A 16,233-nucleotide genomic window follows, 5' to 3' on the forward strand; every position below is an offset into this window, starting at 1 on the left:
CCTGGCACAGCAGCAGAGCAATGGGCTGCAAGTTGGTGACAAGGAACATGTGACCACCGAGGAGGAGGGGAAAAGGAGGATGAGGATGATGAGGAGGCACTGGACCAGAAGGGACTGGAGGACGAGGCCGGGGAGAAACCTGAGGCCCAGCCGGAGGCTGCAGGAAAGGCAGCAACGGTAGGGTCTGGCAAGCCCGAGGACCAGGGAGGCCCTCATTCCCGTCTGCTTCTCCTAGGACATGGCCTGGTCCGTCATCTCAACCTTACCCACACCCCACTTCATTTCCCACCCTCACAGCTATGTGTCGCATCACTTCGTGTTGCTGGGACTGTGTCAGCACTGTCAGCAGATCACTGTCGAGAGCAGTTGGGTGATGATGGCCTTCAGGATGCTGAGCACTGGTGCTCCTCAATCTATGCCATAGTCTGACCCCTGCCTTTCTGCTGAGTGCTCTCTCACACCCATAACCTGTACGCTGTGATGCATTGCGGAAGGAAGTGACAGAGGAATCCTACTGGTTGTGCACAAGGGTGTTTATAGTTCAATACAGCTCCCCACTTTCCCAATGATGCCACCCCCTCAACCCCGCCAACCCTACCCCATGCCCTCAGTGATCATCGACGTGCCTGGCCCTCCTAACTCAACCTCTACGTTTAGGTGTGTCCCCAGGATGCATATCTGAGGTGGAGGCAGGCAGCTCATCACGTGGTCTTCGATGACCCTGATGGGCATCCTCTGGGGGCTTTGGGGCAGGAGGGCGCTGGCTCACCTGTCGATGGCACATGCAAAGCCGTACCACTCAGTCCCATGTGCTGACCCCGCGACGCGGCCTGATTACAGGGATAGAACCCAAGAGAGCCAATGGCCACTGTCGCCACTCCATGGGACCGGTCCGGGTTGACACACTTTGCCCCTCCTCCCGGTTGGTGCCCATAGGGCACTGGAGTTCACTTTGTGATGGAGGGGCAGCTGGTTCGAGCCCCGGCTGCCCCTGCATCGTCTGGCTCTGCCAGTCTTGGCGGCTCCCCAATGCCTGCACCCATTGTGTCGACGCCCTAGGCGATGCTCCTCAGTGACTGGGACACAACACCCAGTGACTCGGCAATGCCCACCTGCAGTCCAAAGATGTGCAGGTTAGGTGGATTGGCCATGATAAATTGCCCTTAGTGTCCTAAAAAGTAAGGTTAAGGGGGGTTGTTTGGGTTACGGGTATAGGGTGGATACGTGGGTTTGAGTAGGGTGATCATTGTTCGGCACAACATCGAGGGCTGAAGGGCCTGTTCTGTGCTGTACTGTTCTATGTTCTATGTTCTATGTTCTAACTGGGACAAGCCCCGCAGCACCTTGGCCATTCCCATCTGAGAGTGGAACATGTACTGCAGAACCTCATAAAGGTTGGCCTGGTGCTGGGTGACATCCCCCAGCGAGGCAGACATTCTGTCACGACCCTTAGCCATGGCCGTCACTGACTGCATGACACCTTGGACACATTCATCAACCATGCCGACGTCGTGCACCAGCCTCTCCACTGTGGTCACCACCCTAGTATTTCCCACACCGGGCACCCCAAATCAATTTCCAGCTCAGCACGACAACATCACTGAAGCATGAAGGGTTTACAGCCGGCACTGCCAAGCTGGCAGGAGCACTTTCAGGTTGCCAGCGCAAGGAAGCTCAGGTGCCAGGATGGCACTGTCAAAGGTCAGGGCCCAAAGGAGGCCAAGCCCATGAAAGGAGAGTGGAAGGCGGTTTGAAGGGTGGCGGTGAGCAGGGCAGGAAAGTAGGAGCCTCTGGGAGGTGGGGGGGGGGGGGGGGGGGGGGGTGGATGTGCTGAAGGGGGGTGGGTGCTGCAAGGGGTCTTGGAGGAGCCTTAGAGGGAGTTCCCATGGATCCATAGCAGGGTGTCCTCACTTGGGGTGGGGGCAGTGGGGTAGTGCCAATGTGTGGAAGGGGTGACTTTGCCCATGAGTGGGGAGAAGCTCACTTAAGAGATCGGGGCACCCTTTCGAAATGGCAATCCGATCTCTGAGTTCAACTCCCCAGTGCTGAATAAAAGTCTAAGGGCTCGATCCAATGGCCACGTTGTGCTCGAAAGTCAGCTTGCCATGGTACAGCGCGGCCGATAAAAGCCAGGAGACCCCGCTCCCAGGATTTACCCGGCAAATCTGCATATCAGAGCGAGACAGCTCATCTCCTGCTAATGTGCAGATTCCTGAGGTACCCGAGGCTTTAGAATTCATCCACTTCGCCTCGGAGACCTCGAGCAGGTGACATTCAGCACTGATGCCCAGAAATGGGCACACATGGGGTATCCCAGGGGATTGGAGGCCCTCGGCTGCATGCCATTTGGGCAGTGTGGTGCCCTGGCACTGCTGGTGCCACCTAGGCAGCCTGAAAATTTCACCCATGACAGTGCCACCTGGGTATCAGACTTGTACTGCCAAGGTGCCCAGGTGGCACTGCTAGCTAGCATGGGCACTGCCAAGGTGTCAAGCTGGCATTTTTTGTGCACCCGCGGTCAGGCTGGGGGTGCCCTGCGTGGATGTTGGGGTCGTGGGGTGGTGGGGCGAGGATCACTTTGGGGGCTACGGAGATCGGGACCCGCAAGCAGAGGTCCCAAGTGTGCAAAACACGAGTTGTCTTTCTCAGCGAGCGCTGGGAAATATGTGGCTAAACGCGGTCACTGTTTCCATTTAGTGGGATTGAGCCCTAAGTGTGGGCAGAACCGGTGAGAAACTCCCTGAAAAACCTGCCACAAATTAATTTAGAAATCTTTCCATTGATTTCCGCCCATGGTTTCAAACGTTCCGGATGATGCAAAGCTTCAAACATTATGATCTGTGAAATTGATAGGATAGAACTTCAAAAAGGGCAAAGGCAAGTTGGTGGAATGGGAAAGAAGGTGGCCGATGAAGTTCAATGTAGAGAAACATGAGGTGATTCATGTTGCTAGGAAGAACCATGGAAAAACAGTATAAAACAAAGGGTACAATTCTAAAGTGCAGGGCAGAGGGAGCGTGTGTTTATGTACCTCAGTCATTAAAGGTGGCAGAACTGGTTGAGAGCACAACTGATTAAGCCTACCCTAGGCTTTGTTAATAGGGGCATAGAGTAAGGAGGTAATATTGAACTTTTATAAGACACCAGTTCAACCTCAGCTAGAGTATTGTGTTCAGTTCTACGCACCACACTTTGGGAAGGATAGAAGACAATGGAGAGAGTGTGGAAAAGATTCACAAGAATGGTTCGAGGAATGAGAAACTTCAGTTACCAAGATAGATTAGAGAACTTGGGGCTGTTAACCTTGGCGAAAGTTGAGAAGAGATTTGATAGTGGTATTTAAAATTATCAGTGGTCAGGGCAGAATAGTTTGGGAGAAATTGTTTCAACTTGTGAAAGGATCGAGAACGAGAGGGCACAGAATAAGAATAATTGGCAAAATTGCAAATATGACAGAAGAAAAAACATTTACTCAAACGGAGAGGTTAATATCTGGAATACACTCCAAGAGCATGATGGAGGCATGTTCACTTGAGGCGCTCAAAAGGCAATTGAATTAGACTGTTATCTGAAAAGGAAGGTGTACAGGGTTACAGCGCGAAGGCAAGGGAGTGACACGAGGTAAATTATTCATTCGGAGAGCCAGTGCATACACAATGGGCTGAATGGCCTCCTTGTGCACTTTAACAATTCTTTGATTCTGTGATTGTGATTTGGTCGTGCCGTGTGCAGTCATCAGCCTGAGCTCAGGATAGAAATTCCCCCCCATCCAACTCGAAGTTGATATCAAACCTTCGACGTGAAGCATTTGTAACACTTCCTGTCACCACCATAAGAGCACAGTCCAGACCCAAGCTCTCTGTAAAAGACTTGCCATAAATACAGAATACCAGAAATCATTATTCATTATTATTATAATTTATTCCATAAACTGCTCTGTAATGTTCCAGTCTTTTGGATTACCTATATCATTTGCAACATTTTACATAAGTGCCAGTACCTATGGAAATTCATAATAACTACAAGATACTACTTCAAAGCATGGTATAGTTTGAGCCTAATATTTTAATGTGCAGTACATTGTAACAGAACTTCAGAACTAAATTATCAAACCAATATTTGGGAATAATGAGTCAGGAATAATGTTCATTTTACAGCCCCTAAGGAAGGTGAATTGCATTGCATTCAAGGTCAGTGCAAATAATGAAAATAAGTCTAAGCAATATTGTAGAGGTACAATACAGCCACACATGTCATTGTTAAATAATCACCATCATATTGGCCCATTTAAAATGATGAAAAATCTTCAAATGTGCGAATACAATAATCAAACACTGAATACCTGTAGTGCAGAGTGCTCTCAATCAGCAGCAGGAAGACATGTCACTGAAAAGGGACAATCCCTTCACACTAGCTGGGGAAATTGTAAAGTGAACAAGTCTTCATCCAGTGAACTTTTGCTGCACTGACTACTGTACCTTCATTTCAGTTGACCTCCATAAGCTTTGGGAATCACTTGGGTCTCTTTCTTACACTAGAAATTACAGAACAATGATCTGACGAGGGGGATAGATAGAGTGGACGTTCAGAGACTATTTCCTCGGGTGGATGTAGCTGTTACAAGGGGGCATAACTATAAGATTCAGGGTGCGAAATATAGGAGGGATATCCGAGGTAGGTTCTTTACTCAGAGAGTGGTTAGGGTGTGGAATGGACTGCCTGCTGTGATAGTGGAGTCGGACACTTTAGGAACTTTCAAGCGGGTATTGGATAGGCACATGGAGCACACCAGAATGACAGGGAGTGGGATAGCTTGATCTTGGTTTCGGACCATGCTTGGCACGATATCGAGGGTCGAAGGGCCTGTTCTGTGCTGTACTGTTCTATGTTCTATACCTTCAAAACTACCATCTTACCTCGCAGCCTGTTGATTAGAGCACTACTATTTGTTTGGCACTTCTGTTAAATAACAGAACTGCTGATATTGGAACTTCACTGCTTTGGTCCACTGCTAGAATTATTTTAGAAGTCACAACAATAAAATGAGAATCTATAAAGGCTATGCTTCTTACAACAGAGATTTTCTGTTTACAATAGTTCATCAGTGCAGATCATTATATACAAAGTATTTCAATAAATAATTGGTCTATTTGAATTCTAAGATAATATTATAAATCAAAGATATGTTTAATTAACACAAAAAGTGGAATGTTTTCACACACATGAAAATAAAAAGCATTCAGTAATTAAAACAAACAATGCTGTAAACCAAAAGAATATTAGCTATAATTTGGATCCATCTTGGGAAAAGTCTCAAGGCACTTCCTAGGCAAATCGCGTTTCCACCTTCAATAATTTGGGTCTGTAAAAAAATTGAAATTAACATTTAGAAACTAAAAAGCAACAGGTTCTGAGCTAAAGAAAGAATTTATTGACTGTATATATATTTTTAACCTATAAGCTGCACATACATTTATTGCAACTCATTTTCCTACATGTAGCATCGAGATGTTACAGTTTAACTAAGGTCTAAAACTCAAGTGGAAACCCACTGGGGATGAATTTGGACATTGCAGTATCCACTATATTTAGCCAATATTTTCTTTTTATTTCAGACCTGCTGCAATTCTATTTGACCCTGAGATTGCCTCTCCCGTGTATTTTCATTATCTCCAATACTTGCCAGTTCTTTGATTCTTTTCATGTCTTCCCATCATCTCCCCTCAGACCTTTCACATTGTCCAATAGATTTTTGGAACGCAATTTGTAGGTCAATCAGCCTGTAAGCCTTCTGAACCTGGAATAATGATAATTCTCTTCTTGTTTGCTTCCTTCCTTACTGTTTTCCAACCGAACTATTCTGATATGGAGTACAAAATCTGCTAGCTCGGCATTGTGCCAACCCACAGAGAAGCCCTGGGCAACCAGAGACAAACAGGATCTGAGAGATATTGATGGCGCTGAGGTATTGTCATGGACTCGCAATCCAGAGACCCAGGTTCATGTTCTGGGAACTGCCATGGCAGATGGTGAAATAACAATTCAATAAAAATCTGGAATTAAAAGTCTATTGATGAGCATGAAGCCATTGTCAGAAAAACCCATCTGGTTTCTGCTGCACATTAGCCCGCTACCACTCTGCTTCATCCAAGCCTTTCATTAAATTAACTGACAGAGGGATATTGTGTGAATGGGCGGCACAGTAGTAGTGGTTAGCACTGTTGCTGCACAGCGCCAGGGACAAAGGTTCGATTCCTGGCTTAGGTCCCTCTCTTTGCGGAATCTGCCCATTCTCCCCATGTATGCATGGGTTTCCTCCGAGTGCTCTGGTTTCCTCCCACAAGCACCAAAAGACATGCCCATTAGGTGAATTGACATTCTGAATTCTCCCTCAGTGTAGCCGAACAGGTGCCAGAGTGAGGCGACGAGGGAATTTTCACAGTAACTTCAAAGCAGTGTTAATATAAGCCTACGTGTGACACTAATAAAGATTATTATTAAATGCCCATCTACTAAATTGGCCATCAATAACATGTTATTTTAATTGGAGGCAGAAAGATGATAATAGAGGCAAAATTGGACAGCCCCCAACAATATGTGCAGGAACTGTGAAGCAGGAAAGAACCCCCAATCGTTGCTTCTGATGCAGACGGTAGGCCAAATTTATGCTGCTTACTAATTTGCAATTTGCCACTCAGCGCCAAGCATGCTGGAGGCCCATATTCATGTGAGGCTAGTGCCTCTTAGAACAGGCTTCTCCATCATATGGTTGTATGTGCCCGCAAAGCTCTTCTATGCGGCAGTTTCGGAAATGCCGATCAAACAGCTAAGTTGGAATGGAAAATTGTGCAAGTGGAAGTTCCTGCAATCACAGATTGTTTCTCCCCCCCACATTTCTGCTGAGAGGCTCAGTAGTGAGTCTAGTAGGAGCAAACGAGGGGGAGAAACAATCAGTGATTGGAAAAACAGCAGACACCAGCGGCAGGAAGTTTGGGCCCATAGAAACTGTGTGCTGGGAGTGGGGCCAGGGGAAAGAGTGAGCAATGTTTGTGGAAGTGAGTGTCTGTGGGAGTCAGAGAGGGAGTGAATGTCGTTGGGAGGGCATGTAAGTGAGAGAAAGAGAGGGAACGCGAAGCTTAATTTGTGTGTGAGGGGGATAAGTGTGTGTATGTGTGACAGAGAGAGAGAGAGACGTTGGGTGAGTGCGTGTGAGAGAGAGAGGTTAAGTGCCTGTCTGTGAGAGAGAGGGGGTGAGTGTGTCTGTGAGAGAGGATTTGAGTGTATGTCTGTGAGCGAGAGGGCATAGGTGTGTGTCTGTGAGAGAGTGAGGGGGTGAGTGGGTGTGAGAGGGAGAGAGTGAAAGTGTATGAGAGAGGGGTTGAGTGTGTATGAGAGAGAAAGAGAGAGGTGTGAATGCGCAGGTCAGTGTCTGTATGTGTGTGTGTGAGGGGGGTTGAATGTGTGTAAGAGAGACAGATGGGGGTGTGTGTGTGAGAGTGAGTGAGTGAGGGAGGGAGGGAGTGAGTAAATGTGAGAAAGAGAGAGGGTAAGTGTGTGTGAGGGAAAGAGGGTAAGTTGGTGTGTGAGGGAGAGGGTGTTAGTGTGTGTCTGTGAGAGAGGGTGGTTGAGTGTGAGACAGAAAGAGAGGGGTGAGTATATGTGTGAGAGGGGGAGGGTGAGAGCAGGGCCGGCTCAAGGCACCGGCAACTCGGGCAGTCGCCCGGGGCGCCATGTGCTAGGGGGCGCCAGAGACTGCGCATGCGCAGCTGGGCCGGTGCCAACCAGCGCATGCACGGTGGCCGCCCTCCCCAGGGCGGCCCCCCCGCCCTCGGTCCGCCCCCCCGCTCCGTCCGCTCCCCCCGCCCCCCCCCCTCGGTCCGCCCCCACCCCTCGGTCCCCCCCCGCCCCCCACCCCCTCGGGTCCGCCCCCCCGCCCCCCCCCCGGGTCCGCCCCCCTCTCGGCCCCCCCCCGCCCCCCCCCCCCCCCCCCCCCCCCAAGGGCGCCGAAGTTCAGCTTGCCCGGGGCGCCAGCAACCCTAGGGCTGGCGCTGGGTGAGAGAGAGAGAGAGGGCAGGTATGTGTGTGTATCAAGGAGGGTGAATGTGTGTGTACGAGAGAGAGGGGGAGAGAGAAAGGCAGTGTGTGAGGGAGAGAGAGAGAGTGGATGAGTGCTGACGGGAGAGTTTTTGGCTGGGTTGCACCCAGTCTCAGGGTTCACTTTCACCCACATGCCCACCGGGACTCTTACCCATTCAGGGCGACAGGGTACCCCAGTGGTTAACACTGCTGCCTCGCAGCACCAGGGACCCGGGTTCATTTCCGGTTTTGGATGACTGTCAGTGTACATTCTCCCCATGTCTGTGTGAGCTTCCTCTGGGTGCTCCAGTTTCCTCCCTCAGTCCAAAGATGTGCAGGTTAAGAGGATAGGCCATGCTAAATTGCCCCGCTAGTTCCTCAGGATGTGCAGGCTAGGTGGGGTTATGGGTTTATGGCAGGGGAAGTGTGTCTAGGGATGGCGCTCTTTTGGAAGGCCAGTGCAGACCCAATGGGCCAAATACCTCCTTCTGCACTGTTAGGATTCTATTGATTTATGGATCTTTCACAGTGGTGAGGGTGAACACACTGGGACTGTTGGCATGATTCTCACCATTGGAGGCTAGGTGCTCCAGCCAGAAGGAAATCCGGAGTTATTCTCACTGGCGCTAGGAGTGAAACCAATGTGCTAATCAATGGCATAGAATTGTTGTACCCAGGATCAGGGTTTCTTGCCAATCAATGACACATTGGGGTACATGTTGGACCCAAGAGGCGCAGGATCTAATCTTTCTGACATATCCCACACTCCAGAGATCGGGGTACCCTTTAAAAAGGGCAACCTAATCTCAGAATGCTGCTATGGCCCCAGCCTAATCTCTGGAAATGGGCCCCCTCTCAATTCCCCCCTTCAGTTCCTCCCTTCAACTTCTCCCCTCAGCTCCCCACCCCTCAGCCCCCCTCAGTCTCCGCTTCCCTTCTTCAGTCACTCCCACAGCACCCCCCAGTCGCTCCCTTCAGCCTTCATGGATAGGGTCATTTGGCTGATCTTCCCACCTGCAGTCTTTGAATACTTTAAACTGTCTGTCAGTACCTCAAAATTAAAGTTCTCTGACAATAAAATGAAAATCCTTCCATCTGTAGCCTGAAACCCTTTGAACTGTCTGTCAGCATACCAAGTTCAAAGATTAATGAGATGAAGGTATAAGTATTCCTTTATTGTGATGGAAGCTTTTCAATTTTGTTTTTTGCACTGTCAATTTCATTGCCCTTCTTTTCTGAGCCTGTTTGAATGCCAGAAGCCTATAAGCTTTGAACGGCATTGTTCACCTTCAATTTCATGGACCCTTGCCTTTTTACAAGCTTTTAGATTGGCAGGCTGAGGCATTTCAAAGGGAATATTAAGGGTGTTTATTTATATATTTCTACAGGGATCCGTCACCTCGAGAAGCAGCTGCTTTTCTAACCTCACGAAGGGAGAGCAAGTTTATGGATTCTCTAATTCAGCACTAGACTCCTTGCTCCACTATCCACAGGTGGCCATACATCCTTTCCAAAGGCAATAGGGTTTGATAGCCATGACAGTCAATGCTGGGAATCTAGCCCAAATTACCCAGATGGAGTGTCACAAAATATTTTCAGGGATTTCAAAAGACCGTCAATACATGGTCAAATGTCATATCCTACCAACTGCACCATGAACCTCACACACTTTTCTACATACCACACTCCCATCATCTACATACACGATTTTTATCAATCATGACCTCACCTTCACAGATATAGCACTGCTGCAAAAGCATCTCACAGCTTACATGCACCCTCAGCTATTCAACCTTTTAAAAATTTCTTTCATGGGATGTGGGCATTGCAGGCTAGACCAGAATTTATTGCCCATCCCTAATTGCCCTTGTGAAGGTAGTAATGAGCTGCCTTCTTGAACTGCTGCAGTCCATGTAATGTAGATACATCCACAGTGTTGTTAGGAAGGGAGTTCCAGGATATTAATTGAAGAAATGGCAAAATGGTTCCAATTCAGAATGATGTGTGGCTTGCAGCAGAGCTTGCAGGTGATAGTATTCTCATGCATCTGCTGTAATTGTCCTTCTAGGTGGTAGAGGTCATGGTTTGGAATGCAGTAGCGAAAGAACATGGATGAGTTCCTGCAGTGCGTCTTGTAGGCGATACACAGATGCCACTGTGTGTCAGTGGTGGAGAGAGCTACTGTTGAAGTTGGTGAATGGAGTTCCAATCAAGCACATTGCTTTGTTCTGGATAGTGTTGAGCATGTTGTGTGTAACTTGAGCTGTGCTCATCCAGGCAAGTGGAGTGTATTTCATCACACTCTTTACTTGTGCCTTGTAGATGGTGGATAGGCTTTGGGGAGTCAGGAAGTGAGCTACTCGCTGCATGATTCTCAGCCTCTGATCTGCTCTTATAGCCACTGTATTTATGTGGCTAGTCCAGTTCAGTTTCTGGTCAGTGATAAACCCCAGCATGTTGATAGTAGGGGAATCAGCAATGGTAATGTTATTGAATGTCAAAGGGTGATGGTTAGATACTCCTTTGTTGGAGATGGTTATTGCCTGGAACTTTGTGGCCCTAATGTTACTTGCCACTTTTCAGCACAAGCCTGGATGTTGTGCAGGCTTGTTCCAAATGGACACAAACCTCTTCAGTTTCTGAGGAGTTACAAATGGTACTGAACATTGTGCAATCATTAGTGAACATCCCTCCTTCTGATGTTATAATTGAGGGAAGGTCTTTGATGAAGCAGCTGAAGATGGTTGGGCCTAGGATGCAAACTGAGAAACTCCAACAGTGATTTCCTTGGGCTGAGACGACTGATCTCCAACAACTAGAACCATCTTCTTTTATGCTAGGTACGTATGACTCCAACCAATGGAGAGTTTTCCCCCTGATTCCCATTAACTCCATTTTTACTAGGGCTCTTTGATGCCATACTTGGTCAATGTTTCCTTGATATCAAGCACATGATTATAGTCACATCACCAAAATACTTACATCACACTCACTAACACTGGGGGGTGGGGTGGGGGGGTGGGGGGGGGGGGGGGGGGGCAAGCATGGCTGCATGGCTGAATCTATTGAAAATTATGGTAAATTCATACCTAATCCTTCTCATCACATTCCACATGCACATCAAACCTCAACCTCTTCTGAGTTACAAGCTTCATGTGGTGTAAACATGCACCTATTTCTTTCCCCTTCTTTCCTCATCACAACCCAATCTTTGTGTCTTTATCCTTCCAGGTGCACCAGAACTGCCACCTGGTCAGGCAGTGATGGAAGATAAAGAGATGAAAGAGTAGAAGGACACCGATGAAGAAGAAACTTTGTCATCTGCTCCACCATTCACAGCCAACAGCACAGTTACTGACATTGCAGGTACTTTGGAGGATAATGTCCAGCAGCATCTGCAGAGAATGAGACACCAGACACAAGTAGGCTGCAGCTAGCAAAGGGGGGAAAAGAACCAGGAAGTGTTGTTGGATGAGATCCCACGGGTGTTGTGTTGCTGAGGACTCAGATGAGTGATGGAGTGGTCAACTAAGGAAGACTGATGGATATGCAAAATTTAACATTTGTTTCATTGGCTGGCATAACAGAAAGCCTGCTTCCAAAGTGAAGAAGCACAGAGGATTCCGGCATTAACTTTGCACAAGGCTTTGGCAATGCTTGGAGTCCACCCTTTCCACTCTGGAAGTCATACCAGTGATCCCACTTGCAAGCTGAACCATGATACAGAGTCTAATGTCTGCTGTCCCAGCTTCCATTGCAGCAACCAACCACCTAGAACTTTGATGCTGCAGTGGAATCTCAGACTTCTGCAATAGAAGGCCAGTTTGCTTTTACACCGGCTCTGACTGCTCAGCTGACAAGATGAGCTCGATGCTACACAAACTGCTGCATTCAGGGCTGCAGATACCACAAAGAGGATTGTAGGGGCCCTCTATCAAATTACTAAGATGGTTGAGGTGCCAGTCCAGGGAGAGTCAGTGACTTTGTGAAGCGCAAACCTACTGTCCTCTCTTATGGTGACAACATCCGTCCTCTCATCACTGCTACTCTGCCAGTGCCCTTGTTGTGGTTTCTCAGCCAGCCCAGACTGTGCCTGCCCATGTTAGATGGTGCAGTGAGGCTGGGCTGGGCCTCCAAAGGCCAGTGCTGCTCGAGGTCATCCTCAGACCATGTGCAATCTCACCCATTGAAAGGCAACAACCTTTCACCAGACAGCCATGCTACAACCACTAGAATAACACTACATTAGAGCACCAGGGGAGGAAAAGGCAGTCAGGTACCAAAGGAATTTAAGATGTACCACAACAGGAAGGTCTCTTTATGTCCATCTACTCTGCATATTGTGATGGCCAATGCCTTCACCAACCACCCACACGTGGAAAGCATGCGTACAATATTATTTGACATTTGTATGCAGCATTGTGTGGCTGCTTTATAGATTTGTTTTGGAATATTTTTGCATTCGGCTTTATTTCACACTGTGGTCCAATGCATATCATACAGCAGGTAAAGACAGGGTGAAGAAGGCATCATGATAGCTGCCATGATAGCAGGCATTGGCCTGCACAATATGAAATGAAATGAAACGAAAATCGCTTATTGTCACAAGTAGGCTTCAATGAAGTTCCTGTGAAAAGCCCCTAGTCGCCACATTCCGGCACCTGTTCGGGGAGGCTGGTACGGGAATTGAACCATGCTGCTGGCCTGCCTTGGTCTGCTTTAAAAGCCAGCTCTTTAGCCCTGTGCTAAACCAGCCCCTATGCAGAGTAGCTGGATATAAAGAGACCTTTCTGTTGTGGTACATCTTAAAGTTGGCCTTCAGCAACCGCAAAGTGGCATGCATACAATCAATGATAACCTGGGGGATGTTGCAAATATCACTGCTCCAGCTTGGACGGAGCCAGATACACAAGCGTTCATGGCCATGGTCACCTCTGCTGGCATTGCCATCTTTGCCCTGTTCTAAGGCTGTAAAGGCAGTGGCAACAGGTGGTATATTTTAGTGAGGACATAATAAAGCAGAGATATTTAACACGCTGTCCATCATTGAGGTGCAGGACAGTGGACTGCTCTCATAATACCTTGGGTAAATATGATCTCTTGTTGAATGTCCTCCCATTTCACCTCCTCCCTCTTCTAGCAGCTTATCATACTCTGTGTCACTCCTGCTCTTTCACCCTGTCATGAAATAGTCAAAAGAGGATGAATATCACTGCACCCATGTCTGGGAGCAAGTTGTTTCTGCAAAGAACTTACTTCAAATCTTTCTCGGGGCCTGCAATGCATCTTAAACAAATTACTTATTTGATCACATATCCAGTGGTAATACGGCACATATTTGGTGCTACTGCAGTTCACTGGTCAGGTATCTCATGTGTGTGGGCAGCACGGTGGCGCAGTGGTTAGCATTGCTGCCTCACGGCACCGATGTCCCAGGTTCGATCCCGGCTCTGGGACACTGTCCGAGTGGAGTTTGCACATTCTCCCCGTGTTTGCGTGGGTTTCACCCCCACAACCCAAAAGATGTGCAGGGTAGGTGGATTGGCCACACTAAATTGCCCCTTAATTGGAAAAAAATTAATTGGCTACTCCAAATTTTTTTGAAAAGGTTTTTCATGTGTGTCATCAGCCAAATTTGAAGTGATATACCGTGTGTCTTCACAGCCACCACAAAGTCTGCTTGCAGGTCCAAACATGCCAGGGAACTTTAACTGCCTCAGCATGAAAGCACTATGGTGGCTTCCCAGGAATCCTGCATATGCCTGCACAAATATCTTTTTGGGATTCACACCAGTTGATGAAGCTGAAACCCCAGTTCATAAAATGCTCCTGATTGTTCAGTAGGTGCCTGGATCACCATGTGTTTTGCTGCACATGATGTTCTGCACCTGTGGGAAGCTAGTCAGAGACACAAAGCAGAGAGCCTACTCATTCTAACAGGTGCCATCACAGACAACGTTCTTAGAATTGCTGGCTCTGGAAAACAAACTCTTGCATTACAGGCCACCTTCTGGATATGCCTCCAGCAGAGCCCTGGAAGGTTACGGTGACTTTGATACAGCAAGGTCATATGTTGCTCAGTCCAGCAGGGAGCTGGCCTACCTCTAAGTGGCTGCAGATAATTCCCAACACCTGACATGACAATTGCAGCCACCAGAACTTAAGGGAACTTTAACTGTACAGCCCATGCTGAGGGCAGTGTCTCCTGTGAGCTGCAGCCTCCTCCTGCTTCCCGCTCTATTGTCCAACTCTTGGCCTCTCAAGAGCAGCTGCTGTTGTTGTTGTTACATCTGGTGCTGATCATATTGCTCCTCATCCAAGGTCCAAAATAGGGCAGCCAAGGCACCACCCATCCTGATGTGATTCAGAAAACCTCAACTGTTGAATATGAATTCCTTGGGAAAGTACCGAACAAACCTTTTCCACTAGTAGGTAAGAAAGCAGCTGTGAGTACTGAGTAGTTAGTGCAGTATTTCCATGCATTTGAATCAGCCCCTCAGTCGCCACTGCATTCCTATGCTGCTTTCAATAGCGAGTTTCATGAAACCTGGGATGCCATGTTAATTTAAATATGTGTTGAAATGGTCTTCCAATTAAGCGATTGCCATTTGTTAATAGGTTATCATACTTTTCCCCAGGGGTTGCAGACAACCAGGCAGGATTAATTAATTACCTCTTATTGAAGGCAACCTTAGGTAGCAATGAACATAATATGATTGAATTCACATTCTGTTTGAGGGAGGGAGCAATGGATCAAAGACATGGGGTGGAATTCTACGTTCCTGAGGCTAAGTGCCGGCGGCACCAATGGAGAATCCGCGGTAGATTCATGGCGGGAAAATCGGCGCAAGCCCCTCTCCGATTCTGCTACTGGTGAGTGGTTAGCACCAGCACCACGTGCAACACCCATGGATCGCATGAAAAACGGTCGGAAAATCGCCGAGTCCAGGGCAGCGCATGCGCAGGGCTGGCGAACTGCAGCAGTAGCATTGGAAAACATGGCGCTGTCCATGCTGGAAGCCTAACCTGCCCACCCTGACCCACAGCCCACCGCTTGGCTACCCCCCACCACTCCTCCCGGCCCTAGCAGAAGCCCCCTAGCCAGCGGCACAGATCCCAAACAAGTGTGGTGGTCCTGGACACTGTCAATCAGGACGCGCTGTAGCCACCTGGGTTGGCCACTTCCTCACACAAAATGGAAGAACGCAAAGGTTACAGGGAAAAAATGGACATTGGCAAAGAAACAAGCAGGTTGCAGAGACCCCTGTATTCTAGCTGCTACAGAAACCAGACAGAATTGTAACTAACGAGCTGCGCATATTAAGTGAGTGATTCACGGTGATTCCCAGGCACAATGGACACAACAGTTAACTGCAATCGCTACATTCTATGGAAGGTCAGACATCCCGGCGCCAGTGGAGTCTGAGACAAAGAACACCAATAAGGTGGAAGGAATCGCCCGGTGATCGAGGAAAAGCCCCGTTATTGGGGAAATTCAAATCAATCGATTGGGAAGAGACCCAAACGATTGCACGTTTATAGAGGGTCCACCCAGAAGGACGCAAAGCCCCTGGACCTATAAAAGTCAGGTCCCAGGACTGATTCTTTCTTCTTGACCAGGCGGCCCTCCCAGCAGAACACCTTTGCAGCAGAAGACCTTGAGAAGGAGAGGCCTAGTCAGCAGCCGCCATCAAGTAAGTGTCATACAACGCACGATACGAGAGTAGACACTCCTGACCCCTTTAGTCCACACCAACTGGAAGCCTGTGGATCCAGGACAAAGCAAGAGGCCATTGTTCCCTGATCCGGCAGTTCCCTTATTCCAGATAAGTATTGGCCTGTTAGTGGTAGGAATAGCCTAGTCTTTTAGTGTTATATGCATGAGTAGTAAATAACTGTTATAATAAACGTGTCTTGTTTTGAACTTACTAACTGGTGTATTGAGTTATTGGTCTGAACTTGAACTTGAATCTTGTGGCGGTATCATAATGATACCTGGCGACTCTAGAGCTAAGGAATAAAACAGAGCCAAATTGTGTGTAAAGCACACTCACCTAGAACGAGCAACAGCGCGCAGTCACAACGCTGTTGCCGCGCTATCAGCCAGTCCACCGGCGATCAGGCAGAGCATCGCGGGTGGGCCAGCTAATGACGCAC

General features: G+C 48.2%; 1 protein-coding gene across 4 annotated transcripts in view; it reads right to left on the reverse strand.

Annotated features, from left to right (window-relative positions):
* Positions 1 to 4,772: 4,772 nt before the first annotated feature.
* The window catches only part of alkal1 (ALK and LTK ligand 1), a 69,474-nt gene continuing 58,013 nt past the window's right edge, over positions 4,773 to 16,233 (reverse strand). For all 4 annotated transcript variants that reach the window (XM_038809342.1, XM_038809343.1, XM_038809344.1 and 1 more), the window contains one exon: positions 4,773 to 5,362. Coding sequence is in view for 1 of the 4 variants with exons in the window: in XM_038809344.1 (XP_038665272.1) it covers positions 5,349 to 5,362 (14 nt within the window). In the remaining 3 variants the exon portion in view is untranslated. The remainder of the gene's footprint in view (positions 5,363 to 16,233) is intronic.

This window comes from Scyliorhinus canicula, chromosome 10 (assembly GCF_902713615.1).
Source record: "Scyliorhinus canicula chromosome 10, sScyCan1.1, whole genome shotgun sequence".
Taxonomy (NCBI): domain Eukaryota; kingdom Metazoa; phylum Chordata; class Chondrichthyes; order Carcharhiniformes; family Scyliorhinidae; genus Scyliorhinus; species Scyliorhinus canicula.